General features: G+C 36.0%; 1 protein-coding gene and 1 long non-coding RNA gene across 2 annotated transcripts in view; one reads left to right on the forward strand and one right to left on the reverse strand.

Moving 5' to 3' along the window:
• Positions 1–2031: 2031 nt before the first annotated feature.
• LOC144443542 (peptidyl-glycine alpha-amidating monooxygenase B-like) overlaps positions 2032–23248 on the forward strand; it is a 24853-nt gene continuing 3636 nt past the window's right edge. Inside the window, exons 1-10 of the mRNA XM_078133068.1 lie at positions 2032–2276; positions 7324–7378; positions 15263–15353; positions 15874–16037; positions 16258–16309; positions 16721–17068; positions 17886–17996; positions 18269–18487; positions 18763–18836; positions 19449–19640. Of these exons, the coding sequence (XP_077989194.1) occupies positions 2055–2276; positions 7324–7378; positions 15263–15353; positions 15874–16037; positions 16258–16309; positions 16721–17068; positions 17886–17996; positions 18269–18487; positions 18763–18836; positions 19449–19640 (1528 nt within the window). The 5' untranslated portion in view covers positions 2032–2054. The remainder of the gene's footprint in view (positions 2277–7323; positions 7379–15262; positions 15354–15873; positions 16038–16257; positions 16310–16720; positions 17069–17885; positions 17997–18268; positions 18488–18762; positions 18837–19448; positions 19641–23248) is intronic.
• LOC144443543 (uncharacterized) overlaps positions 21198–23248 on the reverse strand; it is a 2174-nt gene continuing 123 nt past the window's right edge. The window contains exons 1-3 of the long non-coding RNA XR_013481695.1: positions 23193–23248; positions 22391–22475; positions 21198–21977 (exon numbers count right to left, since the gene is read on the reverse strand). The exon at positions 23193–23248 is cut by the window's right edge and continues 123 nt beyond it. This is a non-coding gene — a long non-coding RNA (uncharacterized LOC144443543). The remainder of the gene's footprint in view (positions 21978–22390; positions 22476–23192) is intronic.

The following is a 23248-nucleotide window of genomic DNA, read 5'->3' on the forward strand; positions in this document are numbered from 1 at the left end:
CTTTTTGTATTACTAGTAACTGTTCAAGCCCACTTGTTTGGTGTGAGGATTAAAGTGACGAACCATGGAAGGTGATGTAGCTGCAATAATCGTCGCTTTGTTTGCAATACTTTTTTTTATTATTCTTTTTTATGTTTTGTTTTGTGTTATTCAACATGTTTCGTTTTATTTTTTATTTTCTTACGGGGTTTGAAATGAAAACAAGCTGTAACAGAGGACTGAGAAGGAGTGAAACCACTTCAGTTACTGCAGTTAAAAGTGATGCAGAGAAAATAGAAAAAAGTAGTGCAATATTGAAACTAATTTTCATAAACCGTTTCCTTATTTACTTCGATCGCACATTTGTATTTTTATGGCATGTTATTTGCCCTTTAGTAGGTTTCGTATGTCTCTTTTCTTTATAATTCGATAGGGCAAGCTTATTACGGTACAGTGGGCTTTCCTAAGTGGCGCCACCACAGACATTTATGCGTATGGTTAATCAAGGTATTGCCACGCTACGCACCTAACATACCAAAAACTGTAAACATTTGAAACCTATAACCGCACATTTTCTGAGCAATGTCTCTCAAAGTTAAACATATTAAAGTATGCACATTCATCACGGACTTTACAATCCTCAAAGAATCGTTATCAACTCACTTCCGAGAAATTGGGGTAATATGTCTGAAGTCAGGCATGCATCTTGACTTCAGAACTGACGAAGCCATGCTGGATACCTGGCGAAAGCTTTCGTGAACTACTAGCACTTCTTGGTGAAAAAATAAGTACAATTTTAGACTTAGACCATGACGAAACATTGCACAGACAAGCTTTTATCATTATCGATCATTATATATAAGTGTTATGAATAATTTTCAAGAAGAAACACAACAAACAACGCACACAGCTTAAGGCCAATGTGACATAGTTTTATATATATTTAATTCTGACTATTCTATCTGATTTATCCTGAGATCATTTTATTATCATGATGAAATTTTGCTACCAACTAAAGTGTGAACACATAGTACTTGAAATTACAAATGCACAGGAACCTATGTATATACCCATTATGAATATGAGATTTTGTACATTTCTAGTAGATATGAATATTGCTGAGTCGACCAGTTTTTGAACAAGAATAACATATGTATATCGATCGGAACGTGTTTAATTATATCGTGACTTACTCTTTCATGTAATTTACTTCTAAATGTCAATCTGTCATTTGGTGTATGGACGGATTTTGAATCTACGTAAATGGGTTTTTAGAGTAGATATTCCATACGTCTTCATACAAATCTATTATAAAATTTAGCAGACAGCGGCGCCAATCTCGGCGATATCATTTACCCGAAACAGAACACTTATGGTGGTTGATATTGCATTAGGTAAAAGCTTATAAATGTGTACACGAATGATGTACATGTGATTCATGGAACATGATAGACAGATTTATATTACAATTTATGATTTTATGAATATTGTATCTAATTTTGAAACCTTTAGTCAACATTAGCTATGTATATGTAAATCCAGCAACCGTAATGAATTAACGATTTGGAACTGCAATCAGCTCAATGTAAGATATACAATGTGACGTCATGTGGCCACGGCAGAAAATTAACATAATTGAAATATCTATTCATAGGTTGCCTTCCAATGGCAGCAGTCAACGCTTATTGGAGCGAACCGGTCATTAATAATACATTTTTGCTTATCATTACAAATACGGTGATTGTATTAATGGTCTCTGTGTCGTAAAGTCATAAACGACATGCCGGATACTTCAATCGCTCTAACTTCGATGTTAATTACATACTGTGCAACCTGGGAAATTGACAGCTGTAAGGTTTTAGGTGTTTAGATGCCTCCTTCTACTTGAAATATACCTCGAAAATTTTAATTCGGAATATTTTATCTTGCGATCACCGACGGGCACTGCCCACCTAGGCAACCGTCGTCAACGTCGATGTGACGTGTACATCTGTAAAAGCCAGTAGGGGAATCTTCACTCTACTCATTATCTTTATCGCTGTGCGAGAGAAAGGATAGCGTTCGGTTCTCTCAAGATGGCAGCCGCGCACAGATTGACGATCGCGGCGGCCTATTTAGCTGTGTTTCTATCGTGTCAGACATCGAGTGCTTATGTATTGAAAGATGAAGTTGGTGACAATATGGGGTACGACTGGACACCAGACGGTGACGGTGACGGCGATCAAGAATACGCGCTGCCAGAAGATCTGAGAGTTACCTCTGTGAGTGTTCAGATGCCAAACGTGGAACCACTGGAGGTGAGACAAAAATTTATTTATTTCACATATAGAATTAAATGTTATGTTAATTTGTCATGTAATTAATTTAGTGAAAGAAACAAGTTGAACTGTAGATGTAGTTGTTTCAACAGAGGAGTGATTTTTTTATGAAATGAACCTGATCGATGTCAATGATGTAGTAATCACAAAGATGTACATTCTTCCTGTGGCGGTATTGTTGCCCAGAAATGACGTCAAAATTACCACTGTAGCACGAATATCATAAGTAGTGAGAAATGATTTATGTCATTTCAACCTTAGTAATTAATGTACATGTCAAAAAAAAACATACTATACAACAGCATAATTAACCACTACGGTGAATCATTAACATTGGCAAGGCATGTAAGTCATAATCACAGAACTGTCAAACTTCATCAACAATAACACGATATCTACGTAATATTCTATAACTGCCCTTTAATGTTTCAACAATCCATACGTTTGCTCTTTGTGCGTTTTGTCTGATACTGTTCTATAAAGTTATTAACAATATACCTGGATATTTCTTTCAATATTTTGCAGAATAAACAAAAATACGTAATCATATATAACGAACTTGATAAAACAAAATGTTCTTTAATAATATTTCGTATTGTTTTATATACATAGTAGATATCAGCGACACTTTTACATGCAGCCATAAGGAATAGTTGAATATAACCACAGACAAGTAACAAGATCTGGTGTCTGTGGTATAACACAGTCACTCAATGTTCAACACATTCTGATGTCAATAATTACGGTGCTAGGTTGAAATAATGATAGGAATTAAATCAGTGATTTGTGTACACGTCTACATGTGTATAATGAAATATGTTATCACGCAATATGGCATTGTTATTGCCAACGTCAGTCAAGGTCACGTGATCAATATTTCGCCATTAAGCCATTCAACGTAACACAAAAATCCATTCACTGCTAAAATATCTAAGACGGAAATTAAGACTTGCCTTATAATTCTAAATACACTTGGCATTTAGCCTTGATGGCGACTGAACCTGAAAAAAAAAATCTTATGTACCCGGAATATGAACATGTATAACAATATTATATATAACTACACAGTTGGAAATATTATGCCATCACAATACTGTTTGTATAAGTAGTGCTATTGGCGAGTTACTCCATAATGGATTTGAAATGAGGGGAGTCGTGATAGACATATCCATGAAGCTGATATACCTCCAAGGTAGAAGTAAACGCATGAATACAAACACTGCATACTATCCATCATGTACAATGACATCGAAGGACATAGGAAACTCTATGTCACACTATGAACATAAGGACTTTGAAATAAACCAAGATTTGACCTCAGTTTAAATAAGCTGTCTTATTTAGAATGAAAAGTTGACTGTACAGTAAATATTCTTGTATTTTTAAGGCAACGAGAAAGAAAAAAAGGAATAAGTATTACTAATTCTCGACTATAATTGATTATGAGACATACATAAAAACGTTGACCATGTACATATATTTTGTATGTGTGTGTATGTGTATATATGTATGTGTGTGCGTGTGTGTGTGTGTATGTATGCATGTATGTATGTATGTATGTATGTATGTATGTATGTATGAATGTATGTATGTATGTATGTATGTATGTATGTATGTATGTATGTATGTATGTATGTATGTATGTATGTATGTGTGTGTATGTGTGTGTATGTGTATGTATGTATGTATGTATGTATGTCTGTCTGTCTGTCTGTCTGTCTGTATGTATGTATGTATGTATGTATGTATGTATGTATGTATGTATGTATGTATGTATGTATGTGTGTGTGTATGTGTGTATGTGTATGTATGTGTATGTATGTGTATGTGTGTATGTATGTGTATGTGTGTATGTATGTATGTATGTATGTATGTATGTATGTATGTATGTATGTATGTATGTATGTATGTGTGTGTGTGTGTGTGTGTGTGTATGTGTGTATCCAAATTACCAAAACCTAGTAAATTAGTACAGATTCTTGAGACATAACATAAATAGATCTAAATAAGATTGCAAAACCCTTTAGTTGCCAGTCACTAGAGCGATTCAAACGTCATGAATTAATGCTTACAACGAGAGCTATATCGTCATTGATATTGTGTCTACATAATGTACATGTAAGTATTAGTCGAGTGTTGACTCAACAGTTCTTTTTACACGTTTAACAAGTCTGGGTATAGCAGAATCCATTACTTATGGCAGTGTACGAGAAACTTCTACTCTTTCTTACAATGATTTAGTCTGTTTGATCGTAACATATATGCAAGATGACAGAGTAGTTTGTCAACGTATTTGTACTCTGTGAACGTGATAGTTGGATAGAAGACGAATGAGTGAATATAAAGTGGCGATTCTTTTGACCTGAAACCATGGATCTATTATGTTATATTTACATTAATTTGCGAAATTTGTAAACCTAAGTATGTGATGGGTATGTTTAGTGTCTGTCTCAGTGTCTGACTGACTGACTGACTGTCCGTCCGTCCGTCCGTCCGTCTGTCTGTCTGTCTGTCTGAATGTCTGAATGTCTATTTGTTTGTCTGTCTTTCCTACTGTTATGTTCTAGTTCGTTACGTGTGTCTTGTTTTTAAGTTAGTTGGTGTCGATATTTATGAAACCAAATCATCTTTATTTATTTTATATGGCCAATGTTTTTTTGCACTACTACACATAGAAAGACTTCGGGATCTACAATCAAAGGAACGGCAATGAACAATCGACATATCGGGAAATATACAAAACATAAACTAAACACCGTAATGTAATATCGTACAGAAACATAGAACTTGTCAAATTAAGTCAGCTGATCGGTAGCACTCAATTTCCATGTAACAAATTAAAGGTGCCGCAAATAGCTATCATAAAGCTTAGGTGTTCCAATTTAACACACTTGTTTAGTAAGTGGATGGTGTTTTTTTACAAGGATCCTAATATTCAGAAAATAAAACTTTGGTGGTCGACGGAATGTCTAAAATAAAGCCGTGTTATCAACTAACGTTTTGAAGTACATTGGCAAGACTTTCTTGGCCCGAAACATTTGCCTCATTTGGTTTTTATTTCAAATAAATCTAGAAAAGGTAATGATTCAGCTGTTTTATGTTGGAGTTTAATGGCACAAAGTACCAGCTATTAAATTTTATTTACGAGTATGTTCTCTAAAAATACGCTCCTAATACACGTAATGCCACCTACAATATTGTGACTTGTACAATTCAGTAAAAATGTCGGCGATGTTGCTCCACACACACACACACACACACACACACACACACACACACACACACACACACACACACACACACACACACACACACACACACACATACACACACACCCATACACACACACGCACACACACACCCCACACACACATACACACACACACACTCACACACACACACACACATATGTCTGCTAATCTAGAAAATATTTGTTGTGCTTTCAGTTTAATCCTCCTTTACATTCCAATGACTCAAAAAGGAAACCGATTTTGTTTTCATGAATATGAAATATCATAATGCATTTACATCTTTAGAGACGCCAATATGCCTGATTACGAAGCTCGTATCCTCCTAGCTGGTAAAGAGGATTAAATATTTTCAAATATCAAACTGGCGACTCTATTAAATATTGATGAATACCTTGGGACTACGGCACCATACTGCAAATAGAAATAAACTCAGGCTGTGAGTGTATCTCGTAGTGACATTTATTTCAGTCTGCCATTTGTCCACGAGAAAAGGCGTTAACTCGGAAAGGTTAAGTGCTTGAAAGCCGACAAGTAGTGAAATAAATTTAACTCCTTTCTACATTTCACGCTGCGTAGAATATTAATATCGAATTTCCAGGTGATATTACAGGAAGCTATTATTTGTCACATACTATATGTTTCGTTGAGAAGCCATCGTAAATCTCCTAGCTACCTGGCGTCCTCGTCGCCAAGTATATGTTTGCTGTCATGCATCTACCAGCTACAAAAAAAATACAGCTAGACTGCAATTATCGTTATTCGTCGTGTATGCGCGATACGGTAGGATAACTAACAAACTACCGAAATGGTGCAAAGGTCATCGCAAAGTTATTTGTATGACTTTGGTGTATGAAATATTGTAATTTGTTGAATAGACAGGATATTACATATAGGGATGCGTTAATGGTACAAAATGTAGCATTTCCAATTATTCCATTACGATGTTTTCGTAAAGGAAATTGACTACACACAATATACACAGCTTCTACATCCGGGTCATCCCACTTGGACACTAGTTAATTACATGATGTGCCTTAACTCAAAACGTATGTTATTACTTTTTTAGAGACTGTAATATACCATATTACTTCCTATAGTCAATTACAGTAATCAAAAAAATGATGTATTAACATTCCATATTCTGAGCAACGTACATTTTCATTAATTCATGCAGCCGTAGTTGATTTCTTTTACATTATGTGATCAAGGGACAACTTGAAATGATAATAATTACATATATTCAATCAATCAGTTTATTTCAGTACAAGGCCTCAGCTCAGCATGCAAATCATTTATTGGTGCATCGCCGGTGATAGCAAGATAAAATATTCCGAATTAAAATTTTCGATGAATATTTCAAGTTGACGGAACATTTCGCACTCCTGTTACCATTGCACAGTTGTCATTTTCATTCTTTTTCCCCACCACCACCACCACCACCATCACCACCACCACCACCACCACCACCACCACCACCACCACCACCACCGCCACCACCACCATTATCATCATCATCATCATCATCATCATCATCACCACCACCACCACCACCACCACCACCACCACCACCACCACCACCATCATCATCATCATCATCACCATCATCATCACCACCACCCCACCCCCACCCCCACCCCCTCGCTACCATCTTCTTGTTTTTATCACACTTACCACCTTTCTCCCTAGTTTGAAAACTGAGTTTCAATATTGGTTTGCTCCACGTCTTACAGTTTCGGAAAATAAACTGACACTGTGTGTATTTGTGTTCATTCCAGGACGATATGTACATATGCTCTGCCGTTACTTTACCTAAAGACCCTTCATATATAGGTAAGTATCACAATATGCATAACGATAATATTCAGAATGAAACAAAGGTCAGTCTTGAAGTGGCTTTAACAAGCTTAACATCCTCGAATTCTGTCTTAAAGACCCTTCAAATGTGATTACAGAAACCAAAACTGGATATAAGAGAAAGAAAACATTTGGATGTATTATGGCCCGTAGTTTTCTAACCGTATTAGTAAAGAAATGCTGATCTTGAACTTGATTGGTAGAAAGTATGCTACCTGCAAGATATTTTGATAATGTTTTTCCCGTCTACCAGACTTTGATTTTATCAGCAGACTCCGTTGTACATATAACGTATTTCTGTCAACATCCATCAACAGGGACCACTATTTTCATTATAAATGTTGTACACGTTACTATAGCTCGTGATGCAAATATAAGTGCAATGATAGGTGTTTTAAAGAGCATATGTATTAGACACTGGTCTGCAATATATAAGTATAACATACAGGCTTCAACTACGTGATGTTGACTTGGATCATAGCGTTCTTTGTATTTTACTCCTTTGGGAACTCAATCCGCTGAAAGTAATCGTGTTTTCAACTTAAAAACGTGTGATAGAGTAAATTTTTCCTTCTACAATGCAACACTATACGCCAATCAATACTGCACTTGTAGAAATTAAAACGTCAACAAACACACAAATGACGACTTGCGGGCAACATTGTGGTTAATGGGATATTGTAACCTCGCCGAAATTTTAATGAAAGGGCAAATACAATTTCTAATGTGTGACACCAGCGACAAGAACTGTGTATGCACATAAATTGACGTCACTAGGTTTACACGGTTTCTGCATACGATGATTTCTATCTTGAAATTTCTCCAAATTTGATAATACGTCATCGCTATCATGCATGATGGTGTAAACCTTCACATTCAAATATATAAACCATACGAATACTTATCGAATTAACATCTGAATCTAAATCTGAAGCTTGGTTCAATGATTCTCTCAAATTGGGTACATAGTATTGATATACGTTGCGTTGAATCACAATCTATGAATACAAAGAGTACAAGAGTAGGCATATATTTGAAATGTCACAGACAAGTCGGGTGTTTTGTTAAACTTAATTAGACACTCAGAGAGAAATTGCTTTGCTGTTATGTTATGTTCCAAGCCTGAAGCGTCGACAATTGTCATGTAAACTACCTGAAATAGCATTGAAGTTTCGACAATGATTAATAATTAATCACATTTCTGTCAAATAAAAGCAGCGGCTACGAGAGCATTTGCTTGATAATTTAACCCAAACAAATCAAAATGCCTTCGGGTTACTAATTTCAGTATCACTCAAGTACAACATTGGAGTAAAGATGGATGACGTCAAATTCGATAACGCACTTATATTGTTTTGGTTTTTAATTTTCCACTCGTATGAATTCACGACTTGACATTTCGCATCTAATTAATCACGTGTCATTCAACTGTCAGGTAAATGGAGACTGTCACAACGAAATTTGACTGCTTTCCTCGAAGTCGTGCGCCAGTTTTTATCGCGAAACGGGGTTTTGTTGTCATAGTCACATTGTGAATAGTTTACTTCATCAAATACACTATATTTTACAAGTCTAAATTCTATGTATTTTACGATTTATTTGAATAACAGTTTTGACTACAAACAAACCTAAGTAACAGAGTATATGAGATCCTAGACTTTTTACAAACTAAAACATTAATTTCAAAATATGCCAGCGGTGAAACACTATTACCTGAACCCTTTATGATGGTTCTGTCCATTTAATCATTTGTTATCAAGGTCTGTATATTTTTTTCAATCCCAGCAGTCTCTCTCGATCTTATTTTACACTTTCAATGATTCGGGAGAGTGGTTTAAATGTCATCTGGTCATCTCATTAGTGCTCGTATTGAAAGGCCTCACTGATTGGATAAAGATATGGTACAATACACGTGTATGTCTATTCGGTTGCACGTATATACGTGTGGCTACATCAATAACAATACGTATAGATACAATTATGTATGTGGCTGCATTAACTCAATAACAATACGATGTATGTATGTATGTGGCTACATTAACTCAATGACAATACGTATAGATATATGTATGTGGCTACATTAACTCAATGACAATACGTATAGATATATGTATGTGGCTGCATTAACTCAATGACAATACGTATAGTATGTATGTATGTATGTATGTGGCTACATTAACTCAATAACAATACATATAGTATGTATGTATGTATGTATGTATGTATGTATGTATGTATGTATGTATGTATGTATGTATGTATGTATGTATGTGGCTGCATTAACTCAATAACAATACGATGTATGTATGTATGTATGTATGTATGTATGTATGTATGTGGCTACATTAACTCAATGACAATACGTATAGATTATGTATGTGGCTGCATTAACTCAATAACAATACGTATAGATATATGTATGTGGCTACATTAACTCAAGAACAATACGTATAGTATGTATGTGGCTACATTAACTCAATGACAATACGTATAGATATATGTATGTGGCTACATTAACTCAATAACAATACATATAGATATATGTATGTGGCTACATTAACTCAATGACAATACGTATAGATATGGCTACATTAACTCAATAACAATACGTATAGATATAATTATGTATGTGGCTACATTAACTCAATAACAATACGTATAGTTATACATTAACTCAATGATAATACGTATAGTATGTATGTGGCTACATTAACTCAATAACAATACGTATAGATATATGTATGTGGCTACTCAATATGTACATCTTTGATTTTATCAGTTTATTTTGTAATTAATCTGAACTAATTATTGTAGTTCGCTTTCATGTGGTTGATAGTGAGTTAAGTCTTTGATTGATTGAATGATTGGTTGGTTGGTTGTTGTATTAATTCATTTTACATATTTAGTTATGATTACGCACACTTTGTACAAATTCATTTTTCAATTTCGTCTATTTAAAATGGTTTGATCCTGACTGCTCGGCTGAAGTTCTTCGTTTCGGAAAAATCAATTGCGTATTTGTATGTCCTCTCTTTACGAGAATGTATACTTTAGACGTTATCCATTTGGTGCAGTATTTAGTCCTAAAACTGTTTATGATGTTCCGGCTTTATTTTCTAATCTTTAATATTACATTTAATATTCAAGCCTGGGTGCTTATAAGGCATCAACTATATGTGTACAGAGTAAAATAGCCTGGTGCAAACCTGTACGTGTAATTGATGTACAAAGTAAAATAGCCTGGTGCAAACCTGTACGTGTAATTGATGTACAAAGTAAAATAGCCTGGTCCAAACCTGTACGTGTAATTGATGTACAAAGTAAAATAGCCTGGTGCAAACCTGTACGTGTAATTGATGTACAAAGTAAAATAGCCTGGTCCAAACCTGTACGTGTAATTGATGTACAAAGTAAAATAGCCTGGTCCAAACCTGTACGTGTAATTGATGTACAAAGTAAAATAGCCTGGTCCATACCTGTACGTGTAATTGATGTACAAAGTAAAATAGCCTGGTGCAAACCTGTACGTGTAATTGATGTACAAAGTAAAATAGCCTGGTCCAAACCTGTACGTGTAATTGATGTACAAAGTAAAATAGCCTGGTCCAAACCTGTACGTGTAAATGATGTACAAAGTAAAATAGCCTGGTCCAAACCTGTACGTGTAATTGATGTACAAAGTAAAATAGCCTGGTCCAAACCTGTACGTGTAATTGATGTACACAGTAAAATAGCCTGGTCCATACATGTACGTGTAATTGATGTACAAAGTAAAATAGCCTGGTGCAAACCTGTACGTGTAATTAATGTACAAAGTAAAATAGCCTGGTGCAAACCTGTACGTGTAATTGATGTACAAAGTAAAATAGCCTGGTGCATACCTGTACGTGTAATTGATGTACAAAGTAAAATAGCCTGGTGCAAACCTGTACGTGTAATTGATGTACAAAGTAAAATAGCCTGGTCCAAACCTGTACGTGTAATTGATGTACAAAGTAAAATAGCCTGGTCCAAACCTGTACGTGTAATTGATGTACAAAGTAAAATAGCCTGGTGCAAACCTGTACGTGTAATTGATGTACAAAGTAAAATAGCCTGGTGCAAACCTGTACGTGTAATTGATGTACAAAGTAAAATAGCCTGGTCCAAACCTGTACGTGTAATTGATGTACAAAGTAAAATAGCCTGGTCCATACATGTACGTGTAATTGATGTACAAAGTAAAATAGCCTGGTGCAAACCTGTACGTGTAATTGATGTACAAAGTAAAATAGCCTGGTGCAAACCTGTACGTGTAATTGATGTACAAAGTAAAATAGCCTGGTGCAAACCTGTACGTGTAATTGATGTACAAAGTAAAATAGCCTGGTGCAAACCTGTACGTGTAATTGATGTACAAAGTAAAATAGCCTGGTCCAAACCTGTACGTGTAATTGATGTACAAAGTAAAATAGCCTGGTGCAAACCTGTACGTGTAATTGATGTACAAAGTAAAATAGCCTGGTGCAAACCTGTACGTGTAATTGATGTACAAAGTAAAATAGCCTGGTCCAAACCTGTACGTGTAATTGATGTACAAAGTAAAATAGCCTGGTCCAAACCTGTACGTGTAATTGATGTACACAGTAAAATAGCCTGGTGCAAACCTGTACGTGTAATTGATGTACAAAGTAAAATAGCCTGGTGCAAACCTGTACGTGTAATTGATGTACAAAGTAAAATAGCCTGGTCCAAACCTGTACGTGTAATTGATGTACAAAGTAAAATAGCCTGGTCCAAACCTGTACGTGTAATTGATGTACAAAGTAAAATAGCCTGGTCCAAACCTGTACGTGTAATTGATGTACAAAGTAAAATAGCCTGGTCCAAACCTGTACGTGCAATTGATTTACACAGTAAAATAGCCCGGTCCATACCTGTATGTGTAATTGATGTACAAAGTAAAATAGCCTGGTCCATACCTGTACGTGTAATTGATGTACACAGTAAAATAGCCTGGTCCATACCTGTATGTGTAATTGATGTACAAAGTAAAATAGCCTGGTCCATACCTGTACGTGTAATTGATGTACAAAGTAAAATAGCCTGGTCCAACCTGTACGTGTACTTGATGTACAACGTAGAATAACGTGGTCCATACCGGCAACATGTATTATGTACACGATAGAATAGTATGGTCCAAACGGATAGCACATTCAATGCATGCAATTTCGAAATAGGAATATTAAAGAAGCTGTAACCCTTAGAACGTTTTATCAAAATAACAAGTGCAAATCGATGGTTATATATATATACATATGTATTTCCTTCCCTTTCTATACAATAATTATACGGGTAACGTTTTACACATATTACTACTTTATAAGTGTCCAACAAACATTATTTTTGAGTAGCTAAGTGCGGAATTTTCCGATGGAAAATTTCGAATGATTGGACAGGCGAATTCAAACCGACGTCATGAAATCAATGTAATAGATCATAGAGTGATATAAAGGACTTAGGTTTGCGATCGGCAAACAAAACAATGACATTGAGCAGTACTAATGTGATCGTCATCAGTTTGATGCTATCCACAATACACACAGGCCATTATAGAGGATTTGGCACAGGCAAAAACAAATTTGGACCCCAGATAACGTCTACTTGAATGCATTGCATTCTCATTATATCTATGGAATGGATTTACGGTAGATAACTCCTATAATATGATCATTACACAAAGTGTTCGACTGTAGAATTCGTCCAATTTCTTATACGTATGTATGCATATATGTATGTATGTATGTATGTATGTATGTATGTATGTATGTATGTATGTATGTATGTATGTATGTATGTATGTATGTATGTATGTGTGTGTGTGTGTGTGTATGTATGTATGTATGTATGTATGTATGTATGTGTGTGTGTATGTGTGTATGCATGCATGCATGCATGCATGCATGCATGTATGTATGTATGTTGTATGTATGTATGTATGTATGTATGTATGTATGTATGTATGTATGTATGTATGTATGTATGTATGTGTGTATGTATGTATGCACGCACGTACGTACGTGTGCTTGTGCGTGCATGCTCGTAGTGCTCGCTCAATGGACAGACTAACAGCATAAGTTTTTGAGTTTGTAGTGTTCCCATCAATACACGATAAGTAATTTCTTTAGTTCAAAACATATTATGATTCCAATATCAAGATTGTGAGTGCTTTTGTTCTCCTGGGAGCTATCAACGTTGCTGTAAGGTAACATGCAATGCGTCATGTAGTAGTCGACGACGCCAATGTACACGCCATTAAAATATCATAAGGAGATCGCAAATACTCTTCTAGGGATTTGTAGTCACCATGCAAGAAGCACGACTCTCTAATCCGAAAGAAGAAAAAATATTTTTTTACTCATACTTACTAAAGTGACATTTCTAGGTTTGTTGATAGTGATAACCAAAATAGATGAATAAACAATAAGCTTACAACTATTAAACATTAACAACAATCAAAGTCTGCGAGTCGCGATCGAGTAGTCGCATGCGAGCGTTTCCCCCAGAAAATAACAAAGTGTGACTTTGAACAAAGCTTGTGATACGCCAATCTGATGTAGATGTGGGCCTAGAGGAGGCGGACATGCAGACGAAAACGTATGTAAACATGTATCACGAAGGTCAATTCAAGCAAAAATACCGAGGTACAATAACAATAAACGATTAGCCGACATCAAAATCGGATTTTAATCAGATTGATGATACACAAACTTTGTGTGCTTCCTGCGGAATGTTCAATGCAGACGAACGATTTAATTACATGCGACATTATAGTATACCTTTCGATTTATCATGTAAAAGGTTGTCATAGAGATGGCTACGGAAATCTAGTATTTTTTAGAAGCTCGGGCGCTTCCATTTATGAACAGGAGGGGGCTAGTTTGTTTCAACATATTCATCGTTTTAGATACGGGAGAAGATGGGGGACGGGGAAGAGGGGATCGAACCAATACACAATAATGTACAGATAATGTGACGTCCCAAGTCATATTATTTTGGACCAAGGATATCACTCACAATAACTATTTTTTTCATTTGTGTTCAGATTCAAGCAGTGTTTAGGGAGCCTTCAGTATTTACAAGGGGGACTCTGAGGGTCTGTGGAATTGGGGGGCACTTTTTACAATCGGCTCTCCGGGGAGGGGCCACATTTTAAAAACAGGGGATAAAATAAGGGTCACATTTTACTTTGAATAGTTGTCTATTTTTGCCTTATTTTTGCGTTTTTCGCCATCCCATCGCTGCCACCGTTTTTTTTCCAAATCCTGTTGTTGCCATTTGGGTTAGGTTTAGGTTTACGGTTAGAGTTAGGGTTGCTGACGACCATGTAGTCATTTGTCAGTTGTGATGTGAGGAGAGAATTAAACGAGTCTCACAGGAGTGAAACGGGAACACTTGGGTAAGGTACTGGGGATTATATTGTCGTGATGTTGATCTCAGTCCTAGCAATGTCGGTAGTTTGCCAATCTAATCTTTGGTAATTTGTGGCCTTCAGCTCAGCCAATGAGATTCAAAAATACCCGTCACTGGTACTGGTAGTAGTGGGAAATATCCAGTGCCTTTAAAACTTTCAACATGGTGGCAGCGATGGTATTAAGTCCCTACCATCCATACATTACATGTAAAGTAACCCGGATATTGCTAATGATATCCTATTTTTGCGGCGTAACTTAGCGTCCTGGGTATATGATTTCAGTGTAGTGTTTAAAGTTCTTGTCAACCTCAGTTGGTTTTGATGTTATAAGAGTTTTAGAGAAAATAACCAAACATTGCAGCATTGAAATTCGTTTAGTATATATTTATTTTTTTCTTTCTTTACAGTTGGTATACTGCCGCAAATAAATTCGGATATCGTTGACCGTGTTTGGCTGGTTGGATGCCCCAAATCTCCAGCTAAGACCGATTCGGCGTGGTTAGTATCCCGGATGTACATCTCTCAATCTTGATAAATTTAGACATGATAGATATAACAATACAAAACGCAGGGCTTTTGGGGAAAACATGCCAACCTTTTGACTTGTGAATGAATATTTGAATGAGTTTCGTAAAGTTGGCGGATACGGATTTTTTTCGACATATTGATTATTAAGACAGGCGTTTGGTTGAGAATTGCCAGCCACGAAAAGTTCAAATCAGGACATTCTTTAGATTGCATACGTAATTCATAGTAAACGCAATACCTATTAGTATATTTATAAATAAGGCAGGAAAACAGCTCTGGGTAGATAATAATACACTTTTTTGAGATGCTGGAATAGAGAGGAAGACTTCATAGATTAAATCTTCCTTCTTTTATCTTTGTGTCATTTGTGTGAATTTTCGGTCGTTTTTATGTAAACAACGACGGACGTATAATTACCAGGATTTTCTGCAATTGGTCAATAAATGGATTCGAAGATATCCTCTAATTTTTTGTTATTTACATTATTTAGGTCTTGCTCCCCTGATGCCCCATTCAGCGTGTGCGACGGGCCTACATTGGTCACCTACAAATGGTCACGTAACAGCTGTCCCAACTATCTCGCGAAAGGCGAGATTCTTACAGTCGGCGGCGAGTTTATTAGAGACATGGTTCTCATGATACACTATAGCAAAGGTAAGAACTTGTAAAGGGAAAATTTATAGAAAAATATATCATATAGATTAAATCTATAATCTATACGTTCATTGAAAGAGAGGTGACAGACAGACAGACAGACAGACAGACAGACAGACAGACAGACAGACAGACAGACAGACAGACAGACAGACAGACATACAGACAGTAAGTGTTTAATTATAACAAGTTGACATTGTGTATATTTTACTGTCCACAGGAGCAGATATTGATGATTCTGGTCTGGTTTTGAAAATGATTCCATATACGCTGTAAGTTACCGTTCATTATTATCCTGTTAATCATTTGAATATACATGTAAGAATTTATTATGAATATGGCATTCAAGATAATGAGTGTATCGTATGACATTCAAGATAATGACTCTATCGTATGGCATTCAAGATAATGAGTCTATCGTATGGCATTCAAGGTAATGAGTCTATCGTATGGCATTCAAGATAATGAGTGTATCGTATGGCATTCAAGATAATGAGTGTATCATACAAAGATAATGTTAAGTTCTCGCCTGTCAGACGATGCCGTGTTTCAGGTGCCATAGTTTATATTGGAAAGTGTAACGTCGACAATCGCATAGTTTCCCGTTAGATCAAGTCAAGATAATTTAACGAGTTGGGAACATATTTCTAACTTGCAAACATTTCCATTTGTTATCTATTTAGAGAAAAAGATGACGTCATGTATATGATGAAATATTTCGGCATTACTCTTATGACGAACTCGTGTGATTACGACGAAGACGAAGATGAAAATAGTAGCTATGGAAACGAGGAATTAGAATATTCAGTGTATGACACATCAACGGAATATCCAGATGGACCACTGGAAGAACTTCAAACAGAGGCTGAGTTGAAACCAGAAACAGTCGACCGCGAGCCATTGAATAGTCTGGTTGCAGTTGAAGGGTGGCCAAACAAGGGAACTGTCCTAGGTCAGGTAGCCGGCCTTGATACTGATAAGAAAGGGAATGTACATGTGTTCCACCGGGCAAGCCGTCGGTGGAAGGCAGAGTAAGTATAGTTTTCAGTATACTCGTATTAATGGACTGAGTGGCCCTACAAAGATATTTTACACGCTAAATACGATTATAAATATATATATATATATATATATATATATATATATATATATATATATATATATATATTATATATATATATATATATATATATATATATATATATAATATATGATATATGATATATATCTATGTATATATATGGTATATATATATATCTATGTATATATGTCTATCTATGGTATATATATATTATATATATATATATATATATATATATATATATATATATATATATATATATATATATATATATATATATATATATATATATATATATATATATAACTTGCTTGGGAAGTGTTGTGTGGTGTATTCCCAGTTGCACATTTTCTACGCTGATACCTCCCAAGTCGTGTTTGATGTTTTGTCGCCATCACTCATCGGTTGATGAGGGCCGATCGATACAGTCTACAAAACCCATTACATGTTTTGAAATGCGTTGTTAGGAAGTACATGAGGTTAGACAGGGTCACGGTGATTTGCATTATTTATTTGCCTAGTTGTGTGTGTGTGTGTGTGTGTGTGTGTGTGTGTGTGTGTGTGTGTCTGTCTGTGTGTTTGTCTGTGTGTTTGTCTGTTCAGTTTGTTGATTGTCTTCTGTATGTTTATCAAATAACTAAACTTGTATATTCTCCATTGTTAACCAGACACCGATCTATTGCCGTACAATGTCGTATATTATCTATTTATTGTTCTGGGAATCTTCAGATTGAACCACAAACATTATTCGACTTTTCTTTTCACAGTTCATTTGACGAATTAAATGTCTTCACCGGCGACGATCCAATCCAAGAAGATGTTGTCGTCAAACTAGACCCAGTGTCAGGGAAAGTCATCAATGTATGGGGTAAAGAAAAGTACGTTATATTTTCTTTATCACTTGTGCATCATGTTTTCTTGTGTATATTTAACTTTTAATACAAACTTGTTTTGTTTGTTTGTTAAATTGCTTTTACCGTCAAGTACGACTTAGTCAATGACCAGTTATCATTTCATGTTTTGTTGATGTTTTTGTTGTTGTTTATCTATAATACATAGTTATAAACCCAAGAAATTATTACAGCAATTTGGATTGATAGGACATACTCCGTCGCAAACTTCATCAAATTCTTTTTCGCTCCCCTTATAGATTCTATTTGCCTCACGGCTTAACAGTAGATCAGGAAGATAACGTTTGGCTGACCGACGTAGCCATGCACCAAGTCTTTAAATTCCCTCCAGGGGGCGCTGAACAACCTTTGTTGTCCCTTGGTGAGCCTTTAGTTCCTGGAAACGATGATGGGCATCTCTGCAAACCGACAGATGTTGCAGTTGAAAGCAAAACTGGAGATTTTTACGTATCTGACGGGTGTGTACATTATTTTAAAGTCCTCCTTGAATTATCTTTTCGTGGAGTCGTCCTCATCATCCCTAACTTGAACTGGTAGTTATATATTAAAGATATTCATGGAGAGAAACACGTCGTGTGAATCACTTGATAAGGTTCTAATCTACTGTAGTTAAACCCATTGGTAGTGGCCAGTAATGGGACGATGCATAATTCAATTATTTTTTTCTGATCTTAAGATTTGTGTATTTTCAAAGGCATTGTAATCGATTATTATTTCGGGGTTTTTTCAACAGGTATTGCAATAATCGTGTTTTGAAGTTCTCCGCCAATGGGACACTTATCAGCCAGTGGACTGGATCCGATGAAGGTTGGTCGTACCATCAAATATAACAACTTGATGATACATCCTTGGAATAAAATGTTTGCCGTTTCATTTTGTTAGAGATAACGGTTGTATCCATCCATCCATCCATCCATCCATCCATCCATTCATCCATTCATCCACCCACCCATCCATCCATCCATTCATCCATTCATCCACCCATCCATCCATCCATCCATCCATTTCTATCTGCTATGAATAGTCAAATGTGTCCAACACCCTGCTTCGTTACCTCATCCTTTGACCTTTTAAAAAAAGAAGAAGTTATTTGCATACTTCTTTAGTGTATGTTTTCCATTCTTGCCACAGTACTAGTATTATTACATGTAGGTTTGTCGAGCTACCGCCAATCCACGTCAATTACCTCTCTCTGTTAGGTTGTACTGCCATTGTACATGTAACAGTTTTCATCGTAACATATATTCCTTATCGCCCTTGAGTTTGTTATCTGCTTGCCATGACGATTCTATTTTTGCAGTTCGGTCTACCTGTCGATGTATGTTTTGAGTACATTCTTTCGTCCTTTTCACCACAATGTATCATCATATTGCTAAACTACGACCTCATATCATTATCTTAACTTTTCTTTTTTTCTAGGTCCACCACCTCACACCTTTTCTATTCCACACAGCCTTACACTGGCGGAGGAATATCAACAGATATGTGTCGCTGACAGAGAAAATGGAAGAATCCAATGTTTTAGCACAGATACGAACACATTCGCGTTCCAAATATCACTACCAGAGTTTGGCGGAAGAGTATGTGCCATTGACTACAATTCGGATCGAAGTAAGCGGTACTTTATATTAGGAATGCTTGATGAAACAAAACTACTGAAGACATATATACACTATAATCACAACCCTATTATTGCCTATAGTCATAATTACCCCTCGTGCTGTAATGTAGAATCTCAGTATTTACTTCATGCTCAGCTCTCGGCGTTGGGATATAGTGTCTTCCTTGCCTGTGTTGTTCACATAACCAGTTCCCGTCATGTCATCGGGATGGACAGTACAAGTAGCCAATGAGAGGATCGATGATGTCATCTTTTCAGTCAACTGGTCAGAGGTTACGCGCGTCTGTTCTTATATCCATTACTCCACGCCTAACTTCCTGTCTACATGGTCAAGCACTTCAATGGTCAATCGTACCCTACGGCGTCTATGGTTCGTGGCTTACGGGAGTTTTCGGCGTGGCTGAGCTTTTAAAATCAGGGTAAATATGGTACTCTTCTTTCTCAGTTTTAAATTTTGACTACATGCTGGATAAAAAAGAGCTGTCAATATAACTTTTTAAAGGATAAATTGTCAAACTGAACACCTCTCAACACAATGCTACTTGATTGGGACTCGAGACTACACTGTCACTAGTACACTGTCGATAGTCGTTCGTTCGTGCCTTTTTTGCTACATTTTATCTAAAACGAAAGTCGTCGCATTGCTCCGAACCGGAGCAATACTATAACCGATGTACTGATTATTTCGCAACATCAGAGCAAGTGCCAGATAGGCATTCACAGTTTCCTATCAGTACGGGTGTATTCAGTGCTACGGAGCGAGGCGACGACTAGCACAGGCAAATGTGTATATTATCTTTTATAACTGGCTAAAACACGTAAGGTTGTGAACTAAGGAATAACATTCTGTATAAACAAAAAACGTGTTAAAGGGTAAGATTTCAATTGATTGTAATTAATGTAATTTGTTCTAAATTGATCGAAATATTTTTGTTGAGAATATAAATTCAAATGTGGGTACTATTGTGACTTGGAAATACTAAGAATTAATATTTATGCTGATAAAACAGTGATATGGTATTTGGTGAAAATAAGTATTTTGTACCCATTGAAACGATATTTCCTTAACATGTATTAGTGTGAAGAAATACTAATCAGCACACTTATTTGGTTGATGTTCAGGGGTTTCTTGTTTGTTGGCCGTGACTGACAATTAGTAACAAATCACCTGATTTGTTCCATCACATCAAAACTTTAATTTTATCTCATATGCAAGACTTTGCACGCACACCTATATTTTTGTTTTGTTTGGAAACAGTTTCCACAATTGTCCCGTGATATTACTCAGAAGTGATTTAAATTGAAATCAATGTCTAATTTAAATTTCTGGTTCTCTCGTCAACAGATGAAAAATTGCACATTTGTACAAGATGAAAGTCTTCCTCTACATAAAGTCAAATGTGAAGATATTGACTGACATGCTGAAAAGAAAACTATTTATAGCAGGACCCAGGACCATTGCAAACAAGTGAACTTCAATACATGTTACAAAGTGTAAACTGAAGCAGATGATATATTTTATGTATTTATATATTTTATTAGCCACATATATATATTACATATTCATTTTTATTTATTTTCTCCATGTTAAATAAAGTATTGAAAATACAACTGCAGAGAGTTGTTGTTATCTTTCACATTACATCATTTTATGTTTATCCAAAGCTTGACAGTTCATGGCCCCCATGAAGTGTTTAACTTATAAATGAGCCATAAGAGTCTTCTCAAAAACAAGTCAAGTTTGAATGAATCATCAACCAGATACTACTTCAATAGAACAGATAAGCCAATCATTGAGGAACATGTTTGGTATGGTAATATCACAACTAAACTTTGTGGTACCTACATTGGCTGTCATTGTTACATGAAATAGATTGCACTAATCCTGGTATATGTTACAAGGACATAGTCAAGATCAACCTAGTAAATAGTCCAAGCTAGAAGTAGACAAAAAGAAGAGATTGAGTTTTGTGTTACAAACCACCAAATATGTACAGGAGTTTGATAATGTTCTTTCCTGGAGAAGATTTATGAAGTGAGTTGAAAAACAGACTGTCCTTTTGTAAATGTATCCATATGGGACTGTTGTGATCACAGCAACTTAAATTTTAGATTGAAGGTTTATTTCTACTATCTCAATAGTGAGAAGGTCATCGACTTCCTCGTACAATTCAATGTGTTTTTCTTTTTTCGCCTATTTTGTTTCAACAAGTTTCTTGTTTACTTCTAATCTGGATTCATCAATAGCAGTTAGATCATGAGGGTTGTCGACTTCCGGATGTAAATCCATCTATACACTTGTGGGACAGTCACAGAGAGCCTGATAGCTATAAAAACAAAACAAAAGAAAAACATTTGTATGGATCATAATAAAATATAACCATGCATACACAGCAGATAAAATTAACTAGAATAAATTTATAGAAATAACTAAGATGATACACATTACAAAATGACATTACTCAAAGTAAAATTCTGTTAACTTTGGAACTCGGGCAAATCTGGTAACATAATGTGCTGGGTATGATGGTTATCAGAGCACTATCAACCATATCTGTTGTTGTTCTTGTTGTTGTTGTTGCTGCTGTTGTTACTACTATTAAAATTATCACATCTTGGATTACATTTTGTTTTATGGCCTGGTTTCAAGTGCATGTTTACTATGTCAGATCATAAGCAAGTGACACAAAGTAATAATAAGATATTGCAGTACGTGATATCGGAAATATGTCTCACATACCCTCTTACACTAGTCTCAATTTTGATATCTCCTGGCTCGATTTGCTTTGGCTCTGTGGATGGTGCTAGTAAGACTGACGATGATGCTGTCGGACGAAAAAAAATTCATTAGTACTCTATAGACCAATATTGAAAGCAGCTGGCAAAAATTGACACAAATAATTTATCTGTAACAGTTACATTGTCATTACCTACCAAGTGTCAACATATGATTACATTTACGATTGTATACACATGCTTTGCATACGATGTACGTCTACGTCTACGCATCTAATCCATTTACTCACGCATATATCCGACGATCGATCGACAATGACCACACAACACAACGAAGCTTTCATCCACTATTACGCATGTAAATAAGGCTTACGTTACCGTGATTACGTTTTCAAGAAATTCGTTTTAGAACTCAGATAGCTATTCCCTCGCCAAAACAAATCTACTCCAAGAAAGTCAACAGGCGCTAGGCTGACAGTGACAAACAACGTGTCACACATAGTACACAGTGTTGAATACGTGAACACTCTCGCTCTGATCACCGAGAATTTACACTGCTCCCGAAAAAACGCGCCCCATCGCGCCCCATTGTCCGACAAAAAATTATGACCCCTCGTTGTAAAGCTTGGAAAATCCTCTTTCAGACTGACTACAGCGATATATGCAAAGGGAAACCTCTAAAAAGACATTTAGTCTTACATATGTACCCATGAACTTAGCACGGACTATTGAGCAAAATCTGACCTCGCTGCCAGACAGATCAATAGGTCAAAAAGGGATGATAACTCGTACGAGCTCGTACTTACCGCTTTCAGCAGTTGCCATCTTTCTTCGTACGTCGTATATAGTGGCACGTGTGGCA

This window comes from Glandiceps talaboti, chromosome 12 (assembly GCF_964340395.1).
Source record: "Glandiceps talaboti chromosome 12, keGlaTala1.1, whole genome shotgun sequence".
Taxonomy (NCBI): Eukaryota; Metazoa; Hemichordata; class Enteropneusta; family Spengelidae; genus Glandiceps; species Glandiceps talaboti.